The sequence below is a fragment of the Melanostigma gelatinosum genome (assembly GCF_949748355.1).
Source record: "Melanostigma gelatinosum genome assembly, chromosome: 17".
In the NCBI taxonomy this organism is placed as follows: Eukaryota; Metazoa; Chordata; class Actinopteri; order Perciformes; family Zoarcidae; genus Melanostigma; species Melanostigma gelatinosum.
Window position 1 is genome coordinate 16,729,944 of NC_136650.1, and position 21,925 is coordinate 16,751,868.

Here is a 21,925-nt window from a genome sequence, read left to right on the forward strand (position 1 = left end):
TGAGAGGAGAGGCAAAATCAGAGGGCGAAACAATGTGGACGAAGACAGAAATAAAATGCCCCCCCCCCCCCAAAAAAAAATAGCAAAACTTGTCTGTGCATTTACAATGCGGTAAAATACATTTTACAAGAGGTGCCGTTCAAGACGGCATAAAAAAAGAAAGAGTGGTATCATCAATACCATTACAGAGTGGGCAGAAATCAATACCGTCCTTAAATATAAAAGCATTTACAGATGAGGAAAAAGGGAAACATCAAAGGGGAGGCTCAAGGCCCTACATATGAAACGTTTATGATGAAATGAGCCCGAAACTTTTAAAGCCGAAAACAAGAGTTGCTGAAAGAAACGTTATCGTCAATGGATTTTATAATAACTCAGACATATATATGTGGATTTAAATGTGATGCAATGTGAAGCAAAGTGCTTCGAAAGATTTCCCCCCGTTTCATCTGGAATAACATACAACAATGAATGTAGCTTTAATCCCCGTCTATGAATAGGTTGAAACCTGGCAGGAGACGATTCATTTCTGGGTCAATATTATGGAACGTACCATCGCAGCTAGGCAGGGGCCGGCTCCACTGAAAATTGGGTTCACACTCTAAAGGCGCCGTGTCACTAAGTGTGTAACCCGCCTCACAGCTGAATGTTACCAAAGCGCCCACATAGAAGTCATTTCCATGTCGCTGGCCGTTGACAGGTATACCAGGGTCCACGCAATGATCCGACTGTAACTGCAAGGCTAGAAAGGAACGGGGCAAAAAAAAAAAAAAGGAGAAAAAAGTTACACACAGATCCTGAAAGTCCACCTGCTCGCAGTGTAATTAGGCTTGTACCCTGTGTACCCTGACGTTAGAAATGTTAAAAGGCAGCTCGCTCTTCGAAAGAAATCCCGATAAATAATTAACTTGAACATCATTTTTGAACAGGAACAAATGGGAAGTTTCAGCTCTATTTCCCACTCCACCGTGCGCAGTTTCTGCCTAAGTAACCGTGGTCGTGAATTATTGAAGCTTTGCAGAGATTCATCACAGGGAAAGTGCAAACGGTTACCAGTGTCAGCCACACAGGTAGAAATGAGGACAGGACTGCTTTAAGGGTTGGATTTACAGCATGAGTGATGACCGGTGTGCGTCGGGTGCACATGGAATTCTCAGCATGGTATCGTGCGGCAAGGCAGAGATAACTGCAAGAACAATCCCACCCCATTTACCTTCTAATTATAGGTGGCGTAATAAGAACGACGTCATGGTGGAATTGAGAGCCTGCAGAGATTATATTTACAACCAAGACTGTAGCTTTTATAACTTGTACGGTGAACAAGGCTGATAGCTGCTGTCTCTGATTAGCACCGTATTATAATAGATTCATTTCTATTAGGGTTCTGTGAAGCATGGGCAAATGAGTCCTTCCTTTGCAGTAGATCTATTCTGTATCTTTAGGTGTAAGGTTTGACTCTGCGCTATTAACTTCACTCACAACTCTAAGCCCTTACTTTCGTAACGTATGCGGAAGCCGATGTCCGAGTGGCTCTTGTCAGTCGAGAAGAAGAGATACAGGAAGCTGGAGGTGCTAATGAGGAACTGGGGAACCTGGGTACCCTGGTAGCTGCCAATTAAAGGTGAAGAGGGAAAACGTCCATCGCGCACCTCCAGGACGTCATAGTTGACCTCTGTGCGGAACCTGAGAACAGATCATTTGAAAAAAGGTTCCAATACAATATTTTGATTGTGATGCAAATACATATGGTCACATTATGTTCCCACTTGGGATGGGCATCATTCAGATTTTACCGATACTCGTACTCTTATTGATAAACCTAATTGGTTCGGTTCTTTATCGAAACTCTAATTGTCTCTTTTTCATTAGCAAACTTTTATATTGTTTTAAAAATAATAAAGGTGGAACAGGATTGGAATTTATTTACATATAACTGAATGTTGTTTCTAGAGCAGAAGCAGTGATGTGTACACCAGCAAAGTCAGGATAAAAAGTAATTAATATCTTCCTGGAAACAACTCTAAAATGTCAATAAAATAAATCATGTTCCTGAGTGAAGATTAGCAGGAAGGAGGAACAAAGACATGAGTCAGTACCGCTCGTTCATCCTGTCTTCTATCCTCTTCCTTCTGCTGATGTTACTGCTTGCAGGTACCGCTGGTACAGGGAGGTGGGACTGCTTTGTCTCAGTCAGCAGATCGTTTCTCAATTATGCGGTGAACTAAGCTAAACAGGTGGACTACATGCAGAGAGCTTTTGTTTTAGTTTGACTGTGACAGTTTGCTTTTTAGACAAGCGAGCTCGCTGTATTTGTGTCAACATAACCTTGGTTCAATTTCTCGAGTCTGCGTTTCATTGGTAAATCTGATCAGCGGGCTAAAGTGCGAGTCTGGACTACCTACCAGACATAGTGAGCAAATGTCCTGAGTACACAAACCCTAAAAGCTGTTTTTATTCGTTTGGAAATATGCACCAGTTAAACTAAAGATGAACTGAATAATAAGTGTACATTGGCCGTGCTAAAGACATGAGCATTTTACCAACTTACTGCAAACAGTAGGTCAATAAGGCCGAAAGCTATTTTTTGCCCTGGGCCCCCAAGCGGGTTAATTTAGATAAATGGGTAATACTCTATTCCATAACAATAGCTTTTCCAAGAATACAAAAGATGATTAGCTTTTCAACGTTTGGCCACATTTAAAATCATAAAAGAAAATATTCCATGAAAACTGAAGAAAAGAGATTTATGCTTGAATGATGCTTTTTTTTTCGGATGAATAGACAATCATTTCAAAGATTTTGACCATCGTATGGATTTCTTTGTGTCAACATTTTGCTTTTAACCAACATTTGAAAACTTAGATTTAAATCAAATAATTTCCTTTGGCTTTTGGCACAGTTTGGTGAGTGCATCAGTGTAGCATGTATGTATGCGTATGTATGTGTATTGATGTGTGTGTGTGTGTGTGTGTGTGTGTGTGTGTGTGTGTGTGCGTGTGTGCGTGTGTGCATGCTTGTTGTGCGTTTCTGCCTTTGCTGCCAGAGCCACTTCATCTTCAAAGCCATGAATAAATTGCTCAGTTTCAGTACCATGTCATCTAAATGAAGCGCTTTGTGATATTTTATTGATGTTACATAAAAATTAAACAACAACAAACATTTATGTTGTATTCATTTTGCCTGCTGTGCTACCGTGGCAGGGATGAGGATGAGATGGCATAATGTAGCGCTTGATGGTACGACTGTATGGCCCTCTGTCTCGCACTGAAACATCAGGACAAATTCACTTCTCTCTCATCGCTCCGGTTCCCCTTGACAGATCATGTCCACTTAAATATGCATTCCATACGAATGCATACATTTACAAATGTGTGTGTACCTAAGCATATCTGTGGATCTTCAGGAAGTTAAATAAAACATAATGTTATCCTAGTTGGGGGTGTTATGTTAATGTGCATTCGATCTACTGCATTCCTGACAGAAAGGGAGCAGGAAGAGAGGAAAAAAAGTGACAGAAAGCAGCGAGATGGTTGCTAAGATTGTAAGAAGGTAAAAGAAAATCCAAGCTTACTCTGAGAGAAAAAACAACAACAACAGTGAGGTAGAGGAAGTCATATGGGTGACTCACTTGTCAAAGATGATCTTGATGGGGTAGCCTGGAGGAGCCTCAATGATCCATTCACAGTTGAGGGCCTCCTTATAGAGTTCTGGCCAGCCAGGGGAGAGGATGATTCCACTGGGAGCCTTCAAATCCCCTCCACATGGGGCTGATGGAGCGAAAGAAGATATTGAGGGAGAGAAGGAACAAATAGGTTGAATGATGCACCTATTCATTGTATGTGTGCATGTGTGTGCACGCGGGCATGCATTGCATATCCATGCATATGTTTCCTCTCCTGTCCCTTTGTCTCTAAATCTGTCATCAAACCCCTCCTGCAAAAAGTGCTGCTGTCGTCCCCGTCAAACAGAGAAAAGAGAACGTCTTTGATCGCCAGCGCAAAAGACACTTGAGCACATCGACCCCTCTCCCGTACCCTCACCTCTGTCACTGTTCGCTTTGCTGTACATCTCTGTATCTGCATGTCCTTAAAGCAGAACACAGGCACAGTAGAGGGCTTAGTTACAGTGCCAGCTCCTCGCTCCCTTTGAAGTGGAATGACTTAATCAGCGAGCTCAGCATACTGAAGGACATCTATAAAACGCATTAAAGCTACAAACGCAGGGGGTATGATAGATGGTCTCAGGGGAACACGACGCTGCTGCGGCACACGGGGGGAAGTGACATGTTTTCATCATGGTTTCTGCTTTGCGTATCTTGAATACAATAATCCATTCAATATTTGGGTGTGCAGAATATATAATCTCATTACAATCCTGAGTTGCAGTGATGCTACATTATTAGCCACAGTTGACATAAAAAAAGCATATTCTAATATCATGGTTTAGAACAGTTGTACTTAACCTATAACACAGTGGGCACCGGGATAATGAGATGCTGGACCATGGAACAAATGCTTTCAAATCAAAATATATGCACATCTTCCTCTTAATGACTTTGCATCCTTTTGCATCATTACCCTGGCTATATCTGGATTCTTCTGAGCCACACAGCTAACTATGCCAGCTCAAACATAACTGCAATGTGTGACATTGGATACAAAATACAGCACGGAATAAATCCCACTCATCTTATTAATATTCACTAATATTAAAAACTGTTATTACACGTTATTTTTTGTTTACATCCATGTGTGTCCCCAGTAATAGGTTTGACAAACGCCGGAGAGTGTAGTTAAGATATTCCGGTTCGGCAACAAGCGTCCGAAAACCTGTTGTAAGATGGCTGTCATGAAGGGTAACACTTGTTTACTCACCCTCACAGCGGGGAACTGCATTATCCCACACCACGTTGCCATCCTTGAGAATGCAAGCGATGCTTTGCGAGCCGTGGGTCTTAACAAAGCCCTCCTCGCACAGGAACGAGACTGAACTGCCCAGCTGAAGGCTCTCACCGAAGCGTTTCCCATTAACTGGCACACCCGGGTCTGGACATTCGTTGTGACGAAATGCTATTGGACATGCAGAGAAGAGATTGGTTAGTATGAAGGAGAGCACAGAGGTGTGATGGTGTTCAAATACTGTTAGAAAACATTAAGTGCCCTGTTACAGCTCACCTGTAATTCGGCAGATATTAATCCTTGTCACACATTACATTTTCCGTGCAAAGATGCTAATTTCCATAGAGATTCTAAAATAATTACCTAAGTTTCAAGACAAAACTTTTTTCCCCTACTGTCAGCATTTAGCAATGCCAGCATTTAACGAGAGAAAATTTGTTTCACTTAGTGAGTCACATTGATTCAATATGCTGCAGTGATTCCAGAGGGTGGGAAACTACACCGTATGCAGATCATCAGGCCAGATGACACTGTTGAATGGTACGTGGAGGAAACACACCGGGGGGGAACATAGTTTTCCTCAAGATACAAACACATCACCTCCACCACTATCTCTCTCACTTACTCCCTCGCTCTCACTCGTGTGCACGCATGCAGTTAGGTGACACGTGTAGGTGTTGATGAATCCCTCTTCTGTGTCCATTGGACCCCAAACAGAGTGCCAGCCACACCTCATCCATCACGATCATCTTATTCATTAAAGTGCCAAAAATCCCCTCAATACAGTTTGGCATGTGCTTAATTAGCATGAATGATGGAAGTTGTCCGCTCAGCACCACAACCCCCCCCCCCAAAAAAAAAAACCAGTCCTGCAGTTGGATGACACTGTTTTCAGGAACAAACCGCCATCTTCAATTAACCGGTCTTGACATTCATTCACCATGCTGCATTGGTCATTTATTTATTCATCTAACTGGCTAATTAATGCATCGGTTGCCATGTGTTGTCCCCATTTGCAGCTTTCCAGAGGCACCTGGGTTGGCTTGATGACATGTCTGCAAATGAGCAAGAGCAAGGTCCCAAAAGCCCCCCGGGGTAGGCTGACGTATGTTATTTCAGCTAGAGCACCAGTATTTTAGGAACCAGAAACAGAATACAGGATGAGTCCTCAGAGTGCATTGCAATTTTGCATACCAGCTACCACAGTGTACTGGATCAAATGATCACACAAAGAAAACATTCAGTTTGTTACTAACACTGTGTTGAAGAGTTTCTCTAATTATTTTTGTGTCAAAACACCTTATCAGCTACGTTTATAGGCCCAGAAAAGACAGAACACGGTGTCATACTTTATTCGCTATTAGACCTTACTGCTATAATAATGCACCTTTTTAAAAGGTTACAACAACTATGATGCTCAGCACACATTGTTTTTTTAAGTACAAGGAGAGATGGCTGTTTATGATTGGTATACAAACCTAACCTATGAACATACATGTTCATGATAAACGATTAAAGTAGAGCCATATGTGGAGCAGTTAAACCAAAAGTCATTGATATTTCTGTGTGCACAGTTACGTTCAGGTACATTACCGTTAGTAATAGAAACCGACAGCATTAGATGAGATTGAAGATGAAGTCCATTTCATGTTCTACTGCTCATTATATGATGATTTAAGGGCTACATACTTTTGTAAAATATCCTTTATTGCATACGAGTTATTTTGGTTGAATGATTCCAAAAAAAGACGTGAGCTGCATTTTAGGGAACATTTTTTTCGTGGCAGATTTTATGTGTGTGTCAAGCTTTGGACAAGAAAAAGTTTTTTGTTTCCAAAGTAATGTGAGAAGTTATGTTCTTGTATTTTACCACCGGGACTGTATTTTTGTTGTCATATACTGTAAGTCCATGTGGACTGGACACTTTTACGTGCATATTATTGTATTAACACAACAAACTAATGAAATGCTTCCCCCAAGCAGCTGGATAACTCTGTAATGATGTAGTGAACCCAGGGTGATGAGTACAAAGAAGATCATACAAAAGCATCAAACTGTAAAAGTACAAATAACACTTTATTGCCTCCATTAAAGTGAGTCACTGCTACTCAATTTAGTACCAAATCGTATTGAGAAAAACCTCCCAACGGCACCTTAAAGGTTACTATCAATCTTTGTGGCTTTATAGGGTCAGGGTTAGACACCATGGAAGGGAATATCTAATTCGGGATGTGTAAAAATGCAAAGATCAGGCTCATTACAAAATGATGCATAATGCAATGAATGCACTGCCACTACCAAACCCTCATGGTACAGTATATCCAAGACATGGGTTTACCAGCATGCAGCCAACGGTTACTGCGTCAGAGTACAAAACCCATCTGGAATTTCCTCACAAGTCAGCAACTACCCAGAATAGAATATAAAGAGCACTGCTGCAATGTATCCGTCAGGTAAGGATCCTGCGATCCTGCGTCAAGTCTCTATTTATACAATAAAGACAGGCTTTCTGTGCAAATAATGAGTTGCTGATCGCTGAAAGGTGTTTATGCCGTCTGAGGGAGACACAGATGTGGCAGATGATTCAATCACACTCAACACCTACTTGTAAACGTGATGTTAAAGCCTCTGTCTGTGTAGGTGTGGTCAGTCAGAAACTCCAGCCGGGCCACATGGGCACTAGTTGTTATGGGAGGAGGTAGGGCGTCACCGGAAAAGGTACCCAGGATAGGAGACTCGGCCTGACAAAAAAGATTAACGGTATCATAAGCTCAAAAAGAAAAAAGAAGTCAGGGAGTAAACAGCTGCTATGGGGAGGTAGACAGAAGGACTAGCAAGTCCAATGATGCTGGAAGACGGGTTTAGTTCGCACACATATTGATACAGCTTCTCCTGCTGACATGTGCAACGACTGATCGACAGCACAATCGTTGTTGACGCAAAAAAAAGGAGCTATTCAAAGTAGCTGAGAAATACAGCTTCCAATTCAACACCATACCTTTCCACCGTCTTTTATCGAGAGGAAGTCAAACTGTTTCTCCATGCTGATGTCGTTGAAGGCCAGATTGATGCGGCTGTCGGGATTGGTGATGATCAACCACACACAGTGCATATTGTTGCCGTACTCCTGAGGGTAGTTGGGAGACAGCAGCACCCCAGATGGAGTGGTGAAGTTGAAGAAACAGGAAACTATAAAAGGAACACGGAGATACAGACAGAGAGAGAAATGGAGAGAAACAGAAATAAAACAAAGCAACTGATTATTGTTTCGGAGGCTGAAAATCATACGGGATGATTCTATTTACTTTTGCTGACTACAAGATAATATGATTTGATAGATTTTATTGAAGAAAATATGTGTGTGGAACTTGCCCATGACGATATTTTAGAAGAGGTTGTTTGTGGCAAACTTGAACTATTTATCTGCCATTATATGAGAATAAGAGCCCACTAGAAAGAACATCTGATATAAGAAAGCCTTGTGGAATGAAAGGGGCATAGAGGAAGCCTAAGCCGAACAAATATCTGACAACAAAACCAGAGAAATCATCGCTTTTCAAGCAATGTCTAGATCTAAGGAAAGTGTTGAAAGACTCATGAAAGACTCATCTCCCTCCCTGAATACTGTCAAGGCTGTCACTTGATCCCAGTACCTCCAATTCACGTGCTTAGGAGGCAACGGCACAATACCTGGATGTTACTGGGCAGATAGCCTTCCTTGAAAAGTCAGCTCACGACTTCTGCTCTGGTCACGGTGTTCTGTGGAGGCTAAGCAAGTATATGCTTGGGAATGAAAATGACAGCACTGACGATGCTGTCATGGAGCTATCTACATCTGATTGGATACACAGACCGCTACTCGGCTGTCATTGGCACTTGCCCCCCACTTCTTCAACTGTCCTTTGGTTTGTACATGTATTCGAGGTGAAACATAGGCCGTGAAAAAGAAGGTTGTTCTGGCTTCCAGGTGCTGCGATCTATTGACCGGTGTCAGGATGTTTCACTGAACAGTAAATTTAGAAAAATGACGTAGGCTGGCATTTGACCAGACAATTCAATTTCAACAACCTTAAACTTAATTGCGAGCTCAACAGCAACGCTAACTAAGTTTAATGTAGTTCAGAGATAATGCAGAAAGGCTACAGGGCGATTTGTAAGATGACTCGAGTCTCAGTAACACAACACAGTGTTGTATCTGCAGCCAAGGTTCCCTTTTATATTATTAATGATGAAATGAATCCTATTCAAATGCTTACCCAGCAGTGCAGGAGCAATGTTGATAACTAATATTCTCATCCTACGTTTGAATAAGAGAGAGAGATGACGAAGCTTCTGCCTTTTGCACTGATACATTGAATGGCTTTGTCTCAAACTTTCAATTAGTTCTGCATCTATGTGTGATTTCTTTATGACTTCATTCTTCCATTTCCCCTCATAAATGATGAGGATGTAATTATTCCTCATACCAAATGTGTAAATAAATAAGTAGGCTATATGCATGATCATATTGGATGATGAATACAAGCACCCTGCATTGTGTCGACGTGGCTAAAATACTTTGTTAAATGCTAACTGAATAAACAATGTTGAGCAATATTATTGGCCAAAGGTTGTGCCAGCAAGTCATTCAGCTCAGTGATGTTTATCTAGGTACTGCAGCTTTTTGTCCACCCTATTATCATATCAAGAACACAAACAGTGGCCATTATCTGCATGGTCAGCTCTCTTTTCCTTTTGCCCTCCCCCTCTAACTCTCGCACTCTCTGCGTTTGTCTTTCGTGGCTTTAATTACTGAATAAGCACTCTTACTGTTTCAAAATCCAAGGCCTCTGCTGGGCAAACTGTGGGGGATGATCTGATCATTTGTTATAAGATAAGATAAGATAATCCTTTATTAGTCCCTCAGTGGGGAAATGACAGGATTACAGCAGCGTTGCTCACAAGTAAATAAAATAAAATAAATGATGCAGCCCCCTCTGCACAAACATACATATTGATGCTCCTCTTGATTCGCGAAGCACATGTCTGTACATGGTGCATGTAGGATCTAAATGACACACGGTGTCCGAGAACTTACAAACACAGCTGGGTTTCTTAGCCGACCACTGGTTGTTCTTCTGACAGGTGATGTTCTTCTTCCCCACCATCTCAAAGGCAGGCAGACACTCAAAGTAGAGTCGCTCCCCGTGACGGAAACTTGTCCCCTCCCGCTTGCCATAAGCTGGGATTCCGGGATCTCCACAACTGCCTTGGTCAATTTCTGTTTGGGTAAAGATAAATACATACAGGTAAGAATGTTAAGCATGCAAAGCAGGAATTCATAAAACAAATAAAGACCTGCTCCTGTTTGAATCACGATAGATATACATTTAAAGGTTACAATTAAATGAACACAAGCCCTCTCCTCCTCTCTTTAACCTTTATATTATCTGAAATAAAAAATACGATTTATGCATTTAGCATAATGGACCACAATGGTGGCCCTGTAGATGATAAGTGTCCTTTCTACAGTTTTACTAACAAATGCTAGATGGATTAGTTAAACAAGAGGAGGGTGGGGGAGAGAGAAAAGAGACATCTCAACTTCAGGTTATTACTGACGGCAGCCTCCTGCAGATTTTGACAAGATACTACTACACAGGCAATACGTGATATGAATATGCAGGACCTCACACTCAATTAAAACAGATGGAGCTGTTTCTCATTAATTCCCTTTTTCAGGAAAATGTGGATTCAGCTTATCACTACTGATTTAGTCTGACCCTGTATCTTGACAGGGCAAAAGTCCTGAGGTGGCCAATTGAAAAATATTTCCCCAAAAACTAATTTATTCATTTACTTTCCCATTTACAGATATATATATATATATTTTTCTTTTTCTTTTGCTGACTGTGGAAGCCTGGAAGAATAGTGCAGTCATCATGTCGTCTGCAGTCCAGAGGAAAAAAATGACTTCCCTTATCGTTCTGTACAATGCTATTCTGCAGCTAACTCTCAACTGTTGGATGTTGGAACTTTCCACCAGCACATTGTCCACCTTCCTTCCCACAGGGACGACGAGGAAAATAACTTGTGGAAAACAATAAGGTGGACGTTGCATGCAGAATAGGATGCACTCTACATTATTACCAGCTCTTATTACAGGAACATTGTGCCAAAGTTTTATTTATTTTTTGACCTCGGGCAAGATGAGGAAGAAAGTACTTGAACAATAGAGAGGGTTTGCATGGAGTGGGACATCTTGGAGAACTAGCGGTTAAAGGTACATGTCCTCAGCAGTAACCTCAGTTGGTTCATGAATCTCGAGCTGAAGAGTGTCCGGGGTCATTGCTTCACTGTTCCTGTTTTTATTGAAAGAATCAAAGACAGTCCTGTCTAGCAACTTGAATGAATATTAGCAATGACTGAATCAGTGAAGAGTTAACTTTGGGGCTGAAGAGGCAGACTAGCATGAACAATTCATGGCATCAAAATCAATGTGATTTATTTATTGTCCCTTAACAGGTATTACATTTCAGGACAATTTCATTTTTCACCAAGTCGTCCTTACTTCTCTTTATCCCCCGAAAACGTTAATCACTTATGTTGCAAACCTCTCTTGCGTCGGTCTCTCTCTCCCCCTGCAACTGTATCTTTCCGCTTAATGTGTGATAAACGTTCACACTTGCGTTGGAAGCTGACGTGAGCACTTTAAGGTACATGCACACAGACACACAGACACACACCTCATGAACCCTTCTTCCTTAAAACCACACACGCCAATTTCATTCTTGCAAGATTTATGCATCCCTCTTTCTTTCACTCACTCTTCTTTCTACTGTTCGGAGGTTGCATCTTGCAGATGGGAATGCGGAGGGTATCCTATCGGGGCATCCGGATGGGGGAAACACAGAACGCGAATAAGCTCATCCATCCAGGAAATGATGGCATGGCCTAATACGATTTGAAATCGCACCAGGGGCGGTGCTGGGTATAAATCCATACTCAGCCCTAATGATGATCATCATTTAGAACACATATTTAGAGCTCAATGCGGTTCGGATGTATGGCTGTCCTAAGGCAGCCTCATTCACAAGACAACTCATTGATCTCACATCGAAGTCACGTTTTTAAAAGGGAGGATGCTGAAAGCGAGTTTTGAGTTGGGTCCTGAGAGAACATTGAAATATTTAAAGCGAATGTATAAGATCCAACAGAAACTACATCTGGAAGAACACGACAGCTATAGGACAAACACAGCAATACATACATGTGCAAATGCTTTCAGGCACACACACAATCACTTGTTTGACACTATAACAGACACACTGGAGAACTCAAACCCCCTGCGGTGATTTTTCTCAAGGGGCCTCACACTTAGAACTTAAGGGAAAATAGAGGCAATGAAGAAGAGCCCTTTGAAGTGAGTGTGAACATTGTCTGTTGGTATACATGAGATTGTGAATGTGTGTGTGTGTGTGTGTTTGTTGTGTATAAGAGCAGGTCGGAGTGCAAAGGCATTTGATTATGAATAAGTGAAGAGATGTGATGGTGTATTTGTTGTCGCTGTCTGTTTGACATTCTGGAGTAATCCAAGCATCGTAATGGGACTCAGACTCACATTACTGTCAACAAAGTCACCGCAATCTCCTGAGGCCTAAAACGACAAGAGGACTTTAATCATAAAGTTCACTGGTAAAACACACAGAATATCTCAATGTGGCTTCACGGACCAATGTTTCCAATACCACATGAAAGCCTTACAGACTAGTGAAGTGGCCTGTTTACAACATTTGGACAATGTCGACTAATATCAACTGCATTAACTGTGCAGTTAAGCAAAAGTAATTGCATATCTTATCGGTGGGTATTAGCCCCATTCAGGCACTGACGACAACATTTTGCCAGCAGACAGTTACACGTGGCACATTTCCAACTTTCAACCATTTAAAGCGTCTGATCGGGCTCTAAAAAGCATCCTGTTAAAAACTTAAAATAGTAGTTCAGAGATTGCGGCCACTGCAGAGTGTGCGCAATCCACACTCAAATTGAAGAGTAAGGTGGAAGCGTGTTTACTGGAATGACTGTGTTTGCAATTACACTTGATGATCAGGCTTAAAATACAAGTAATTGTGAATGCAAATTAGATTCTGGGTGCTCCAATCTGGGCGGTGAAGTGGTTCAAAGCGTTTCTTCCCCTTCATTAAGTAGAACTCATTGTTTTAATTACACTTTGGTTTAGCATGCTGCTCCACTTTCTCTGTTGTTCTTACTGATTATAAATAAGCATCTGCGGGCAAGGGAGAAGACTCGCTGTGCTTCTGAGAGGCAAACGGCAGACTTATCTAGAAGAAGAACTCTGGCAAATTCCTCAAATCCACACAGAGATGCACACAGACAGACAGGACACATACATAGAGACACTTATATTTCTGTCTCTCTGGTCTTCACACATGAACACACACACACACACACACACAAACATAATGGTACACGCACACACAGATACACACTAGGATTAGGCGAAAGCATCAGCTATCTGCAGTATTCTACATTGCCTGTTTTACCAAAATTGTCCTGGCTCAAGGCATTGGTCAGCTTTGATCAATTTGTCACAATGCAAAAGGGTAAATGACCAAAAAAAGACACGTCATTCTAACCGAGACTCTCAAAGACAGAGTTGCTTTTTTTTTGTTGAAATGCTGTCAGCAAGCATTCCACTGACTGACAATCACACATTTTGAAGCAGCCTTACCTTCGTAGGACACCTTGAATCCCAGGGAGCCACTGGTGTCGTCTGTTTTAAAGTTTAGCCACATCAGGTGACTGGTGCTAACCACAAGGTCTGGAGTGGTGGTTCCAGACAGGCTAAACAAAAGAAAGAGACAAGAGGTTCTTCTGAGATTCTTGAGAACATTAGGTGTGTCAATTGTGAAACCGGGATACATTATGTTTAAGCAGTGTTTGCACTTACTGCAGAATGTGGTGTCACTTTAATAGCCAAAGGCCCCGTTTTCTACTGCATCATTAAAACAACTTTCACGGGAGCAGAAAAAAAACAACACCTGAAGTTATATATTAAACTACCGTATATGACTTTTCTCATCAAAGAAAAGTGCTCTAAATTGGTTGCAGGCAATTCTATTCTGAGGAGCCTTTTTTTTCTCCCTAACCCTTTAATTCAAAACAGTTGGGGACAAGAAAGTAGAAAATGAAGGCAAGATCAGTCAATGCCACAGAAGTAATTTAATCCTGTTTGAATAGTAATTCCCCCAACTCTAATTAGGAAGTGTATATCTGTGGAGTGAGTGATTAGGGGACCTCATTTTAGTGATGGCACACAAAGGACGGAGGGAATAATAAGGAAGTGGTGCCTGGATAGGTTGGGTCTGTGTTTTGTCCTTTCCTGCAGCCATTTTGTAATTTGTGGTGAGTTTCTGTGAATTTGTCTAAGAATAAGTGGGAGGAAAAATGCAATAAGAAGTACATCCAAAGAAGCACCACAGTGCGGCACATGGGGATTCACCCTTGCATTCCCCTTTCTTTATATTGTTTGCATTCATACAACTAAAGCTGACTCACTCATTTGTTCAAATGCCTGATTGACCAATAGAATTCCATGAATTATATTTCCTATAAACAGAGGTTTGCAGGTATGGACAATGTTATGGAACATCCAACCTAACTCATGTGGTCAGTGTGTACAGTGAGCACAGTGTCTTTCAAGCGAAATATGGGGATTTGATTGGCTGTGTCTCATTTCTTATTAACCACCACATGTATGACTGTGGTGCAATACGGTAACATGCCTCTGATCTTAAAATTAGAACAACAAAAAAAACCCGAAACGATGCACACACTTGCCTGCGCCGCTGATTCACAAATATAGTCCGAAATTAAAGCTGTGCAGATAGCTGCAGTGTATTCTCCAAATGAGTTCTAGTTTGTTTGTTGTTTCCGTTTTCTGTGTTTCTGTGTTGTGCAAGTATATGCACAAGACTATTAAAAGTGAGGGAGATCTCCCCTTAAAAACAAACCCCTCCTCCACAAATCTCCCCCTCATTTATCTCCCACCTCCTTCCAGTTCCCACCCCTGTGAGGCTATCTCGCATCAGAATTGATCCATAAAATCTTTATTAAGGTGGTAAATTTCTGCACAATTAATAACAACACACTGTGAATTGTAATGGAGCGTCTGCCAGCACACACTCCATCAGGGGAATCAATATGCAGTTTGCAATGCTGAACCACATGGCTGTGAAGTTTGTTTTTAACATTGAAAAGAGCGATGATTGACAAGGTGGCGCAGCATCTATTTTTCATGCACTAGCGCATCAGGTGGTGATGAAATAAAAGAGACACAGCACAACAGAGAGAAAAGGGCTGGAGGGTGAAGGGAAAAGAGAGGGATGCTGCCCGTTGCAGGGAAGTAGAAGAGGAGAAAAGGCAAGTGTGCCAATTAAAGAAAGGTGAAGAGGAAAGAGAAAGCAAAAGTCCGAATTTGATTACATGGAGCGACAAACACTGAACATAACTGAAGGAGACTATGGTGCAAAGTGAAAGCCAGAAGAAGTTAGAGAACAGAGGGAAGGTTAAAAAGGGAAAAAAAACACGGGTCGAAGGAGTCACTCACACGTGGAAGACGGTCTTCTGGTCTCCCACCACCTTGCCGTCCCCCACCGTCAGGGTGTCATAGCCTCGCTCCAGTTCAAAATCCTCAAATGTCAGTTTGATCACCTATAGACGAGGAGGGGCATTGCCAACACAACCGTAAGCGACAGATGCTTGAATGCTCCTGACAGCAGGTACAGAGGAGAGACCCCTTCACATCTGTGACTCTCCATCCATCCGTCTCTTTTGTCTGGCACAATTCCATCTCCACACATGTCATCAATTTGTTTCTATTTTTCAGTTTGATATGGCCACAGAGTTTTGTTGATGCACGTGACTGTGTGAGTATATTCTGCTACATCGGACTTCCTATCTATCGTTATTATGAAACCTCACCCACCAATCAAATATCTGATTGCCTGCCAGACGGTCTGCGTGACCCCTACTAGCTGGCTCATCAAATCAGCAGGTTGCAGATGCCTTTGTGGCCTATCCAGCCAGACTCAAAATGACTTTAAGCACATCAGGAGATGTGGCAGGGAATTTAAAGTTATCCGCGAGGTGAATATATAATCATAAAGGTGACACACACGTTTTAAAAGATTTATGAATTGGATTTAAACAGTGAGGAAAAGGCAGAGCTATTCATTTCATCTCATTTCTATGCTGCAGGTGGGAGTGTAAGAGGTGGAACAAGGTAAGAGAATCAATAAGCGTGCCCTAGCTGAAGGAAGCAAGGGGCAACTCTAATAAAGACAGACAGACAAATGCGGTTTGATCCTGATAGTGCAAAATGTTGAGACATAAGAGAAAACAGCAGGGTAATGTGCGAGACTAAAATATAAATAAGTAAAAAGTAAAACAAGGGCTGTCTTTATCTCCTATTTTAAATTGGCTGCCAATGATTTCCGCCAAATTCTTAATGTTTTCAGAGGGCTGAGAGAGTCAGGCCTAATGAAAAAGCTTATATAAATGCAAATTGCATTCTGTCCTATGTTAAACCCAGTGCCTAATGGAAATTGCCAAGGAGGAGAGAAGAGATGGATGGTGTGCAGGCAAAATAGGTCAGATCACTAGTTAAATAGAGTTTCACACCACAAACTCATCTCCCATCTGCAAGCCAACATGTGACGCAGGAGGTGAGGGTGGAATGAACAAGACAAGGGGGAAAAAAAACACAGCAACCACATATATACTTTATATTGTTTGCCATTTTTTCAGAAAAGAGACCCCAGTGTCCCTGACACTGTCAGATAAACAACACTCGACAAGAACCCACATTAGTCATGATGGCACGAGGCTGCATTTAGGTCGAGAAGAGCAGAGTCACGTCCTACCCACCTCCCTTTGCAGTTCCGCCTCGGTCTCCTGCCTGACCTAACGTCTCCTCTGGCTGGGCCTATGGACGGGCAGGAATATGAGCCCATTACATCTGGAAACAGAAAGAACTGCCTCGCTCCATCATCATCTGCACCAGACAACAGAGCGAGAGACAGCCCAAAGTAGCGTTGTCTGTTTCAGCAAGCTGCCTGCCGGCTCGGTATACGCAGCGGTGCCTATGTGTGTGTGTGTGTATGCATGCATGCAAGCGGAGGGGTTGGGTAGGTGTACGTTGTATCTGACGACCCCCCTCTGCCTTGACTCTCACCTCACATAGCCTCTCCTTAACTCGGCAAAGTGCAAAAAGAGAACACATTTGTAAAAACCATTTTGTTGGAGTTCAGAGCAGGATATTTGGCAGTAGAACAGCTGGGTGGCCTTGAACACAACTCCAAAGTCAATAGTCTGGACAGAGTGGCTGTGACACTTTCATGATATCCTCTGAGCATGCTCTCAAATCCATTCCATTACTCTTCTCTCCATTTTTCTCTTTTCTCCTCTTCCTCACCACAGGTGATTCTCTAACAACTCTCCCCGTCTTCCGTTGGATACACTATTCTCCCCCACCTCTTCCATTGCCGTGTGTCCCACATTCTTTCTGAGAGCGCTTCAGTCACATGGTGTGCTCAACAGCCCCCTAAATGTCCTGTAGCAATTATCAAAAGTACAAAGTGAGTCGTGTGTGTCAGAGAAGAGCTTCCTTTGGCGTTACCCTTTTTTAACAGGTGCAGACACACCAGTCAACTGATTTTCAGTTTGCTGGCAGCTAAACACACCACTTAACACACTGCTGGAAACAGGCGATCAAAGTGGCAAACGCTAAATTAGCAATGCGCTGTTGCTTTAAATCGCACATTCAATGACTTTTACCTGAGATGTGTCTGTGGCTGTGATGAGCCAAGTGCAGTTGGCATTGTTGTCATACTGGACCGGGTAGTTTGGAGATGTGATGACACCACTTGGTCCTCTCAACTGTCCTCCACACATTGGCGCTGCAAGGTAAGACACAGAAAGCGGCAAATGTTTAGTTATTGACAGTTTAATAGCACACATAATCATTTATAAACCAGAAAAGATGTGGGATCCGTCAAACTGCTCGACATACCTCAACTACCTCAGCCTCCACCTGTTACGGTTCCTAATACTCATACTTGTAATATGAATTTGTGCAAAAAAAACCAACTTAAGGGGGTTTCAAACCTCCCAATTCAATCTTTACCAAGTGACATGGATTGCATCCTAAAGAGAATCCTAATGAGCAAACATGCCAAATGTGAGGTTTCGTCAGTGTTCCTGACTGAACTGTGAGCAAGCATCAGGTTTGAAAGTTGAAGCTATTTGCCTTGGCAATGACAGCTCGGCCTTTTTGTCTTTTTAAACCGTTATCAACTGCTGTGCATCCTTCAAACGCTTGACTTGCCAATTTAGTGAGGCACCAGAGACAATAGACTCATGAAAAACTCCCATAAATCACACAGTTCTACCACTGGTCTAAAATACACTGGGGAGTAAATATTAGCAGGGTAATACAAAAGAATATGACTGTTGTTATGATCCTCTGCATTGTACATGTTTCTAAATAAGGCAGTCATGAATACTAGTCGGGGCCTGCCCAGGTACAGTATCGGAGATGTGTGGGTGACTTTATCAGAGGAAAACAATACATGTATCAAATGTTAGCAGTTAGCAAACAAAGCTTTGTGACTGTTTTTTTTGAAGGTCCGAGGGCAGCTAGATGGCAGAACTGTTAAACACCCCTTCAATTTAAAGCAGAATTTCGTACTTTAAGGGAAGTGAGTGTGTACATATGCGGGGATAACCTGGAAGTATTTGAAAGAGCCTGAACCAGCTCCCCTAAATTTAATGAGTGACGTCTGAGACAGGTCCTACGGGTTTTTAGGCCCCACTCAGTGGCTCCATACTCCAGCCGTCTCCCACGAAATCACCCCTATTAAAATGTGAAAAAGAACTTTGGCGACGTTAAAGGGAAAATAAAGTAATTAATGTGAGCTCTGCTGACAGTTAGGGTGACCTTAACAAAAATATGCAGCAGAGAGGATGTCCACCCAAACTATCATATCCACTCCTATCTTTTCTTTTTTTTCATTATCGTGCCTGATACACCCACATCCTGTGTGATCAGTGACATGAAAGTGTAGCAGGAACATGAACACAAAGAGACCCGTGGATGTCATGTGAGGGGAATGAATTTGTAGCCAGAGAACACCTATTTTTTGTCCTGCGCTAATGATAACGATGTAGAATTTAATGATGGCTCATCCTAATTTAGGATACAGATATTCAATTATTCTGGGATGATTTTAAACCTCCATTGAAGCAGAACAAAAGCTCAGTATCAAAAGTTAAATGAGGATGATGGAATGAGATCTTCTTAAAGGGCAATTTCACGGACGTTATTACGAACATAAGACAAAGGTGTCAGTAACAGGCCTTCAGTACTGTTTGGTGATTTGTTATTTTTTTCTGAAATGTAGATGACATACATTATCTTTGATAGATGAAGATATATCATATAGAAATTTTGGGTAAAAACCATCTAGGTAAGCCAACCAAGGGCGGAATATGGCAAATTTGTTTACAGCCCGATTAGGAACTTGAGATGCAAGACTAGAGTTGGAGTTGAGAGACGACGTGTACAACTGTATATTTCACAAGTAGCCAGTTTAAAAGTTAAATATTAAACCAATAAAAAATCGAAAGCATCGTTAGACGACAGCAACAGGGTTCTGAGATTCCATTCAGGCCACTGCGTTCCGCCCCGCTCGCTCTCCAAACGTTCAACCAAAGATTGCTCGACAGTCAACGCGACTTGGACTACAAACACGAAAAACCAGAAATCTTCCGATACCCAAAAACCTGATGACTACAAAGTCTGCACATGAATGCAGAATCGGTTGCCAAATTGTTTGGCATTTTTACTTCAAACACAGTTAAGACTCAGCATTTTGTAACTAAAAGGTGTTTTTAGAATAATGATAAAGCATTACCTGCAGTCATATGAATAAATTCAAATCAATTTTAAAACATCAACAGCGCGGGTGCTGTACAGCGCGTTTAACAGTCTCACTGAAAAAGCTGCTTGCTGCAAAGCAGGGGGCCCCCTTCATGCTGTTTCCACCAATCATTGTGATATAACATGTTGATTAATGGCCTTTTCCTTGTTGGCCTTTGCCAAATGTCTACTCAACTATTACCAAGACATTGCTTGTGATGGTGGAACATGATTAATTAAAAAAAAAACTAAGGCCCATTTATGTTTTTTGCTAACATGAGCTGAGTCATTACAAATATGTAGCTTCGCACTGATCAAAGACACTGCATTTCACTATTTTGCTCTGCCCACTCGGGCAGAGCAATTTCAGATAAATACTTAACTCTGTGAAATTGAGACCAGAGAACAATGCCTTAAAACATGTTGGTATTCATTTTGTAGTCTACTGAAATAAAACATTGCTAAACATGTCTTATTGATTGGATACTTTGGGTTGTATACTTGTACCCTCTAAGAGAACACTACCACTAGGTTAAATATGAATGAGTCCTGCTCCAACGAATACATTTTACAAGTCAGATATCCAACAATTGAATCGTTATTCGACACAAAAAAAGAATCAAATCAACTCTGATTATTCAGTTCACTGAGGCTAAAAACTGAAACCAAGCAGAACCATGAGCATCAGGGACACAGAGCAGGGAGTCTGACCACTCTTCCTGCCTGTCACAAAATGGTCTGAAGTGAGGAAGATATGACTGACGGGCAGCACTATGCCAGCATGGATAAACAGCAGGAAGCAAAAGGAGGCCGGCCAGAGGACAAATTCAGGGAAGTCACGACAAAATGAATACTAAATTGCAAAAAAAAAGAGATGGACTGGGCATCTGCACAAATCGACAGCACAGTCGCACGCAAACTCATAAACATCAGTATGAAAATACAAATGTGAGTCACATTTAGACGACCACCATTACGCATGAGTATAGATGGACGACCCACGCGTCAATCCTTACCTCTGCATATAGGCCGATCGTCACTCCAGCCGACGTAGCTGTCTGTCACTCTGAGACAACTGATGCTCTTTGAGCCCTGCAGTTCATAACCCTCGTCGCAGGAGAAATGCACTGTGGATCCTCGCCTGCAGTCAGATTGCATACGGGGGAAACACATCAGCATCACAAACATTCCTGTAGAAATCACTTTTTAGCAGTGGGAGTGCACATGAGCTGAGAGCGCCAAGAAAAAAGAAAAAAAGATGTTCAATGCTGAAAAAGAGAACTAATATTTCCGAAAACTCCCCGGGTGTGATTTCAGAAAGTTTTGCTTTGTGGGAGGCAGATGTTAACCATTTGTCTGTGTTACAGTTGACCACTAATCGAGAGAATAGCTCCCACAGGAATAAATGGTGTCCTGGGAGATAAGTTTGGAATTAATTGCAACTGGATTTTAAACAGCAAAATATCAAAACGGTGGCATTTTTGACACCCATTGACTCATGAACGTTGTCCCATTATTACAACAGTTAACTTTTCTTCTCTTCCCAGAGAAATTGGAAGTGGATTAAACTCTAATATTAAACACGAGACGAATTAACTGACAACATTAAATGTAGAATAAAATATTCACAACAAACTGTCACAGATCACTTTCATACCAAATTAGGCCTCGATCATTAAATTACGAAAACTCAAAACCTTGTTTTAATGCTACTTATTTAAAGAATTATGACAAAATTCGCATATAAAATTTAAATATAAGGCAGATGGATGCAATATCTACAAAAAAACTGCAGAAGTAAGAAACTATCCTGCAATTTTTTCAGAAGACATTATTACTGCAAAGCTCAAGCAGTATTAGTAATATAGGTATTATAGGTTAATAGGGTCCTTTGTCATTTTGTCTCAATAAAGGAAAGCAAATCTTACAAACCTGATTGACCGTCACATTGTGTCAACCAGCCTGTTCTTGTTAGGAATATTTGTATCTATTCAGTTTCAATTGCCACCTAATGAATTGCTTCTGAAATCATCCTCCGCTCGCT

General features: G+C 41.7%; 1 protein-coding gene across 2 annotated transcripts in view; it reads right to left on the minus strand.

Annotated features, from left to right (window-relative positions):
- csmd2 (CUB and Sushi multiple domains 2) overlaps positions 1-21,925 on the minus strand; it is a gene marked incomplete at both ends in the record, with an annotated part of 212,096 nt that overhangs the window by 74,909 nt on the left and 115,262 nt on the right. For both annotated transcript variants that reach the window (XM_079287579.1, XM_079287580.1), the window contains 11 exons: positions 554-742; positions 1,496-1,683; positions 3,629-3,767; positions 4,875-5,069; positions 7,504-7,639; positions 7,897-8,087; positions 9,976-10,158; positions 13,633-13,745; positions 15,511-15,614; positions 17,739-17,860; positions 20,898-21,022. In XM_079287579.1, the coding sequence (XP_079143705.1) occupies positions 554-742; positions 1,496-1,683; positions 3,629-3,767; positions 4,875-5,069; positions 7,504-7,639; positions 7,897-8,087; positions 9,976-10,158; positions 13,633-13,745; positions 15,511-15,614; positions 17,739-17,860; positions 20,898-21,022 (1,685 nt within the window). The remainder of the gene's footprint in view (positions 1-553; positions 743-1,495; positions 1,684-3,628; positions 3,768-4,874; positions 5,070-7,503; positions 7,640-7,896; positions 8,088-9,975; positions 10,159-13,632; positions 13,746-15,510; positions 15,615-17,738; positions 17,861-20,897; positions 21,023-21,925) is intronic.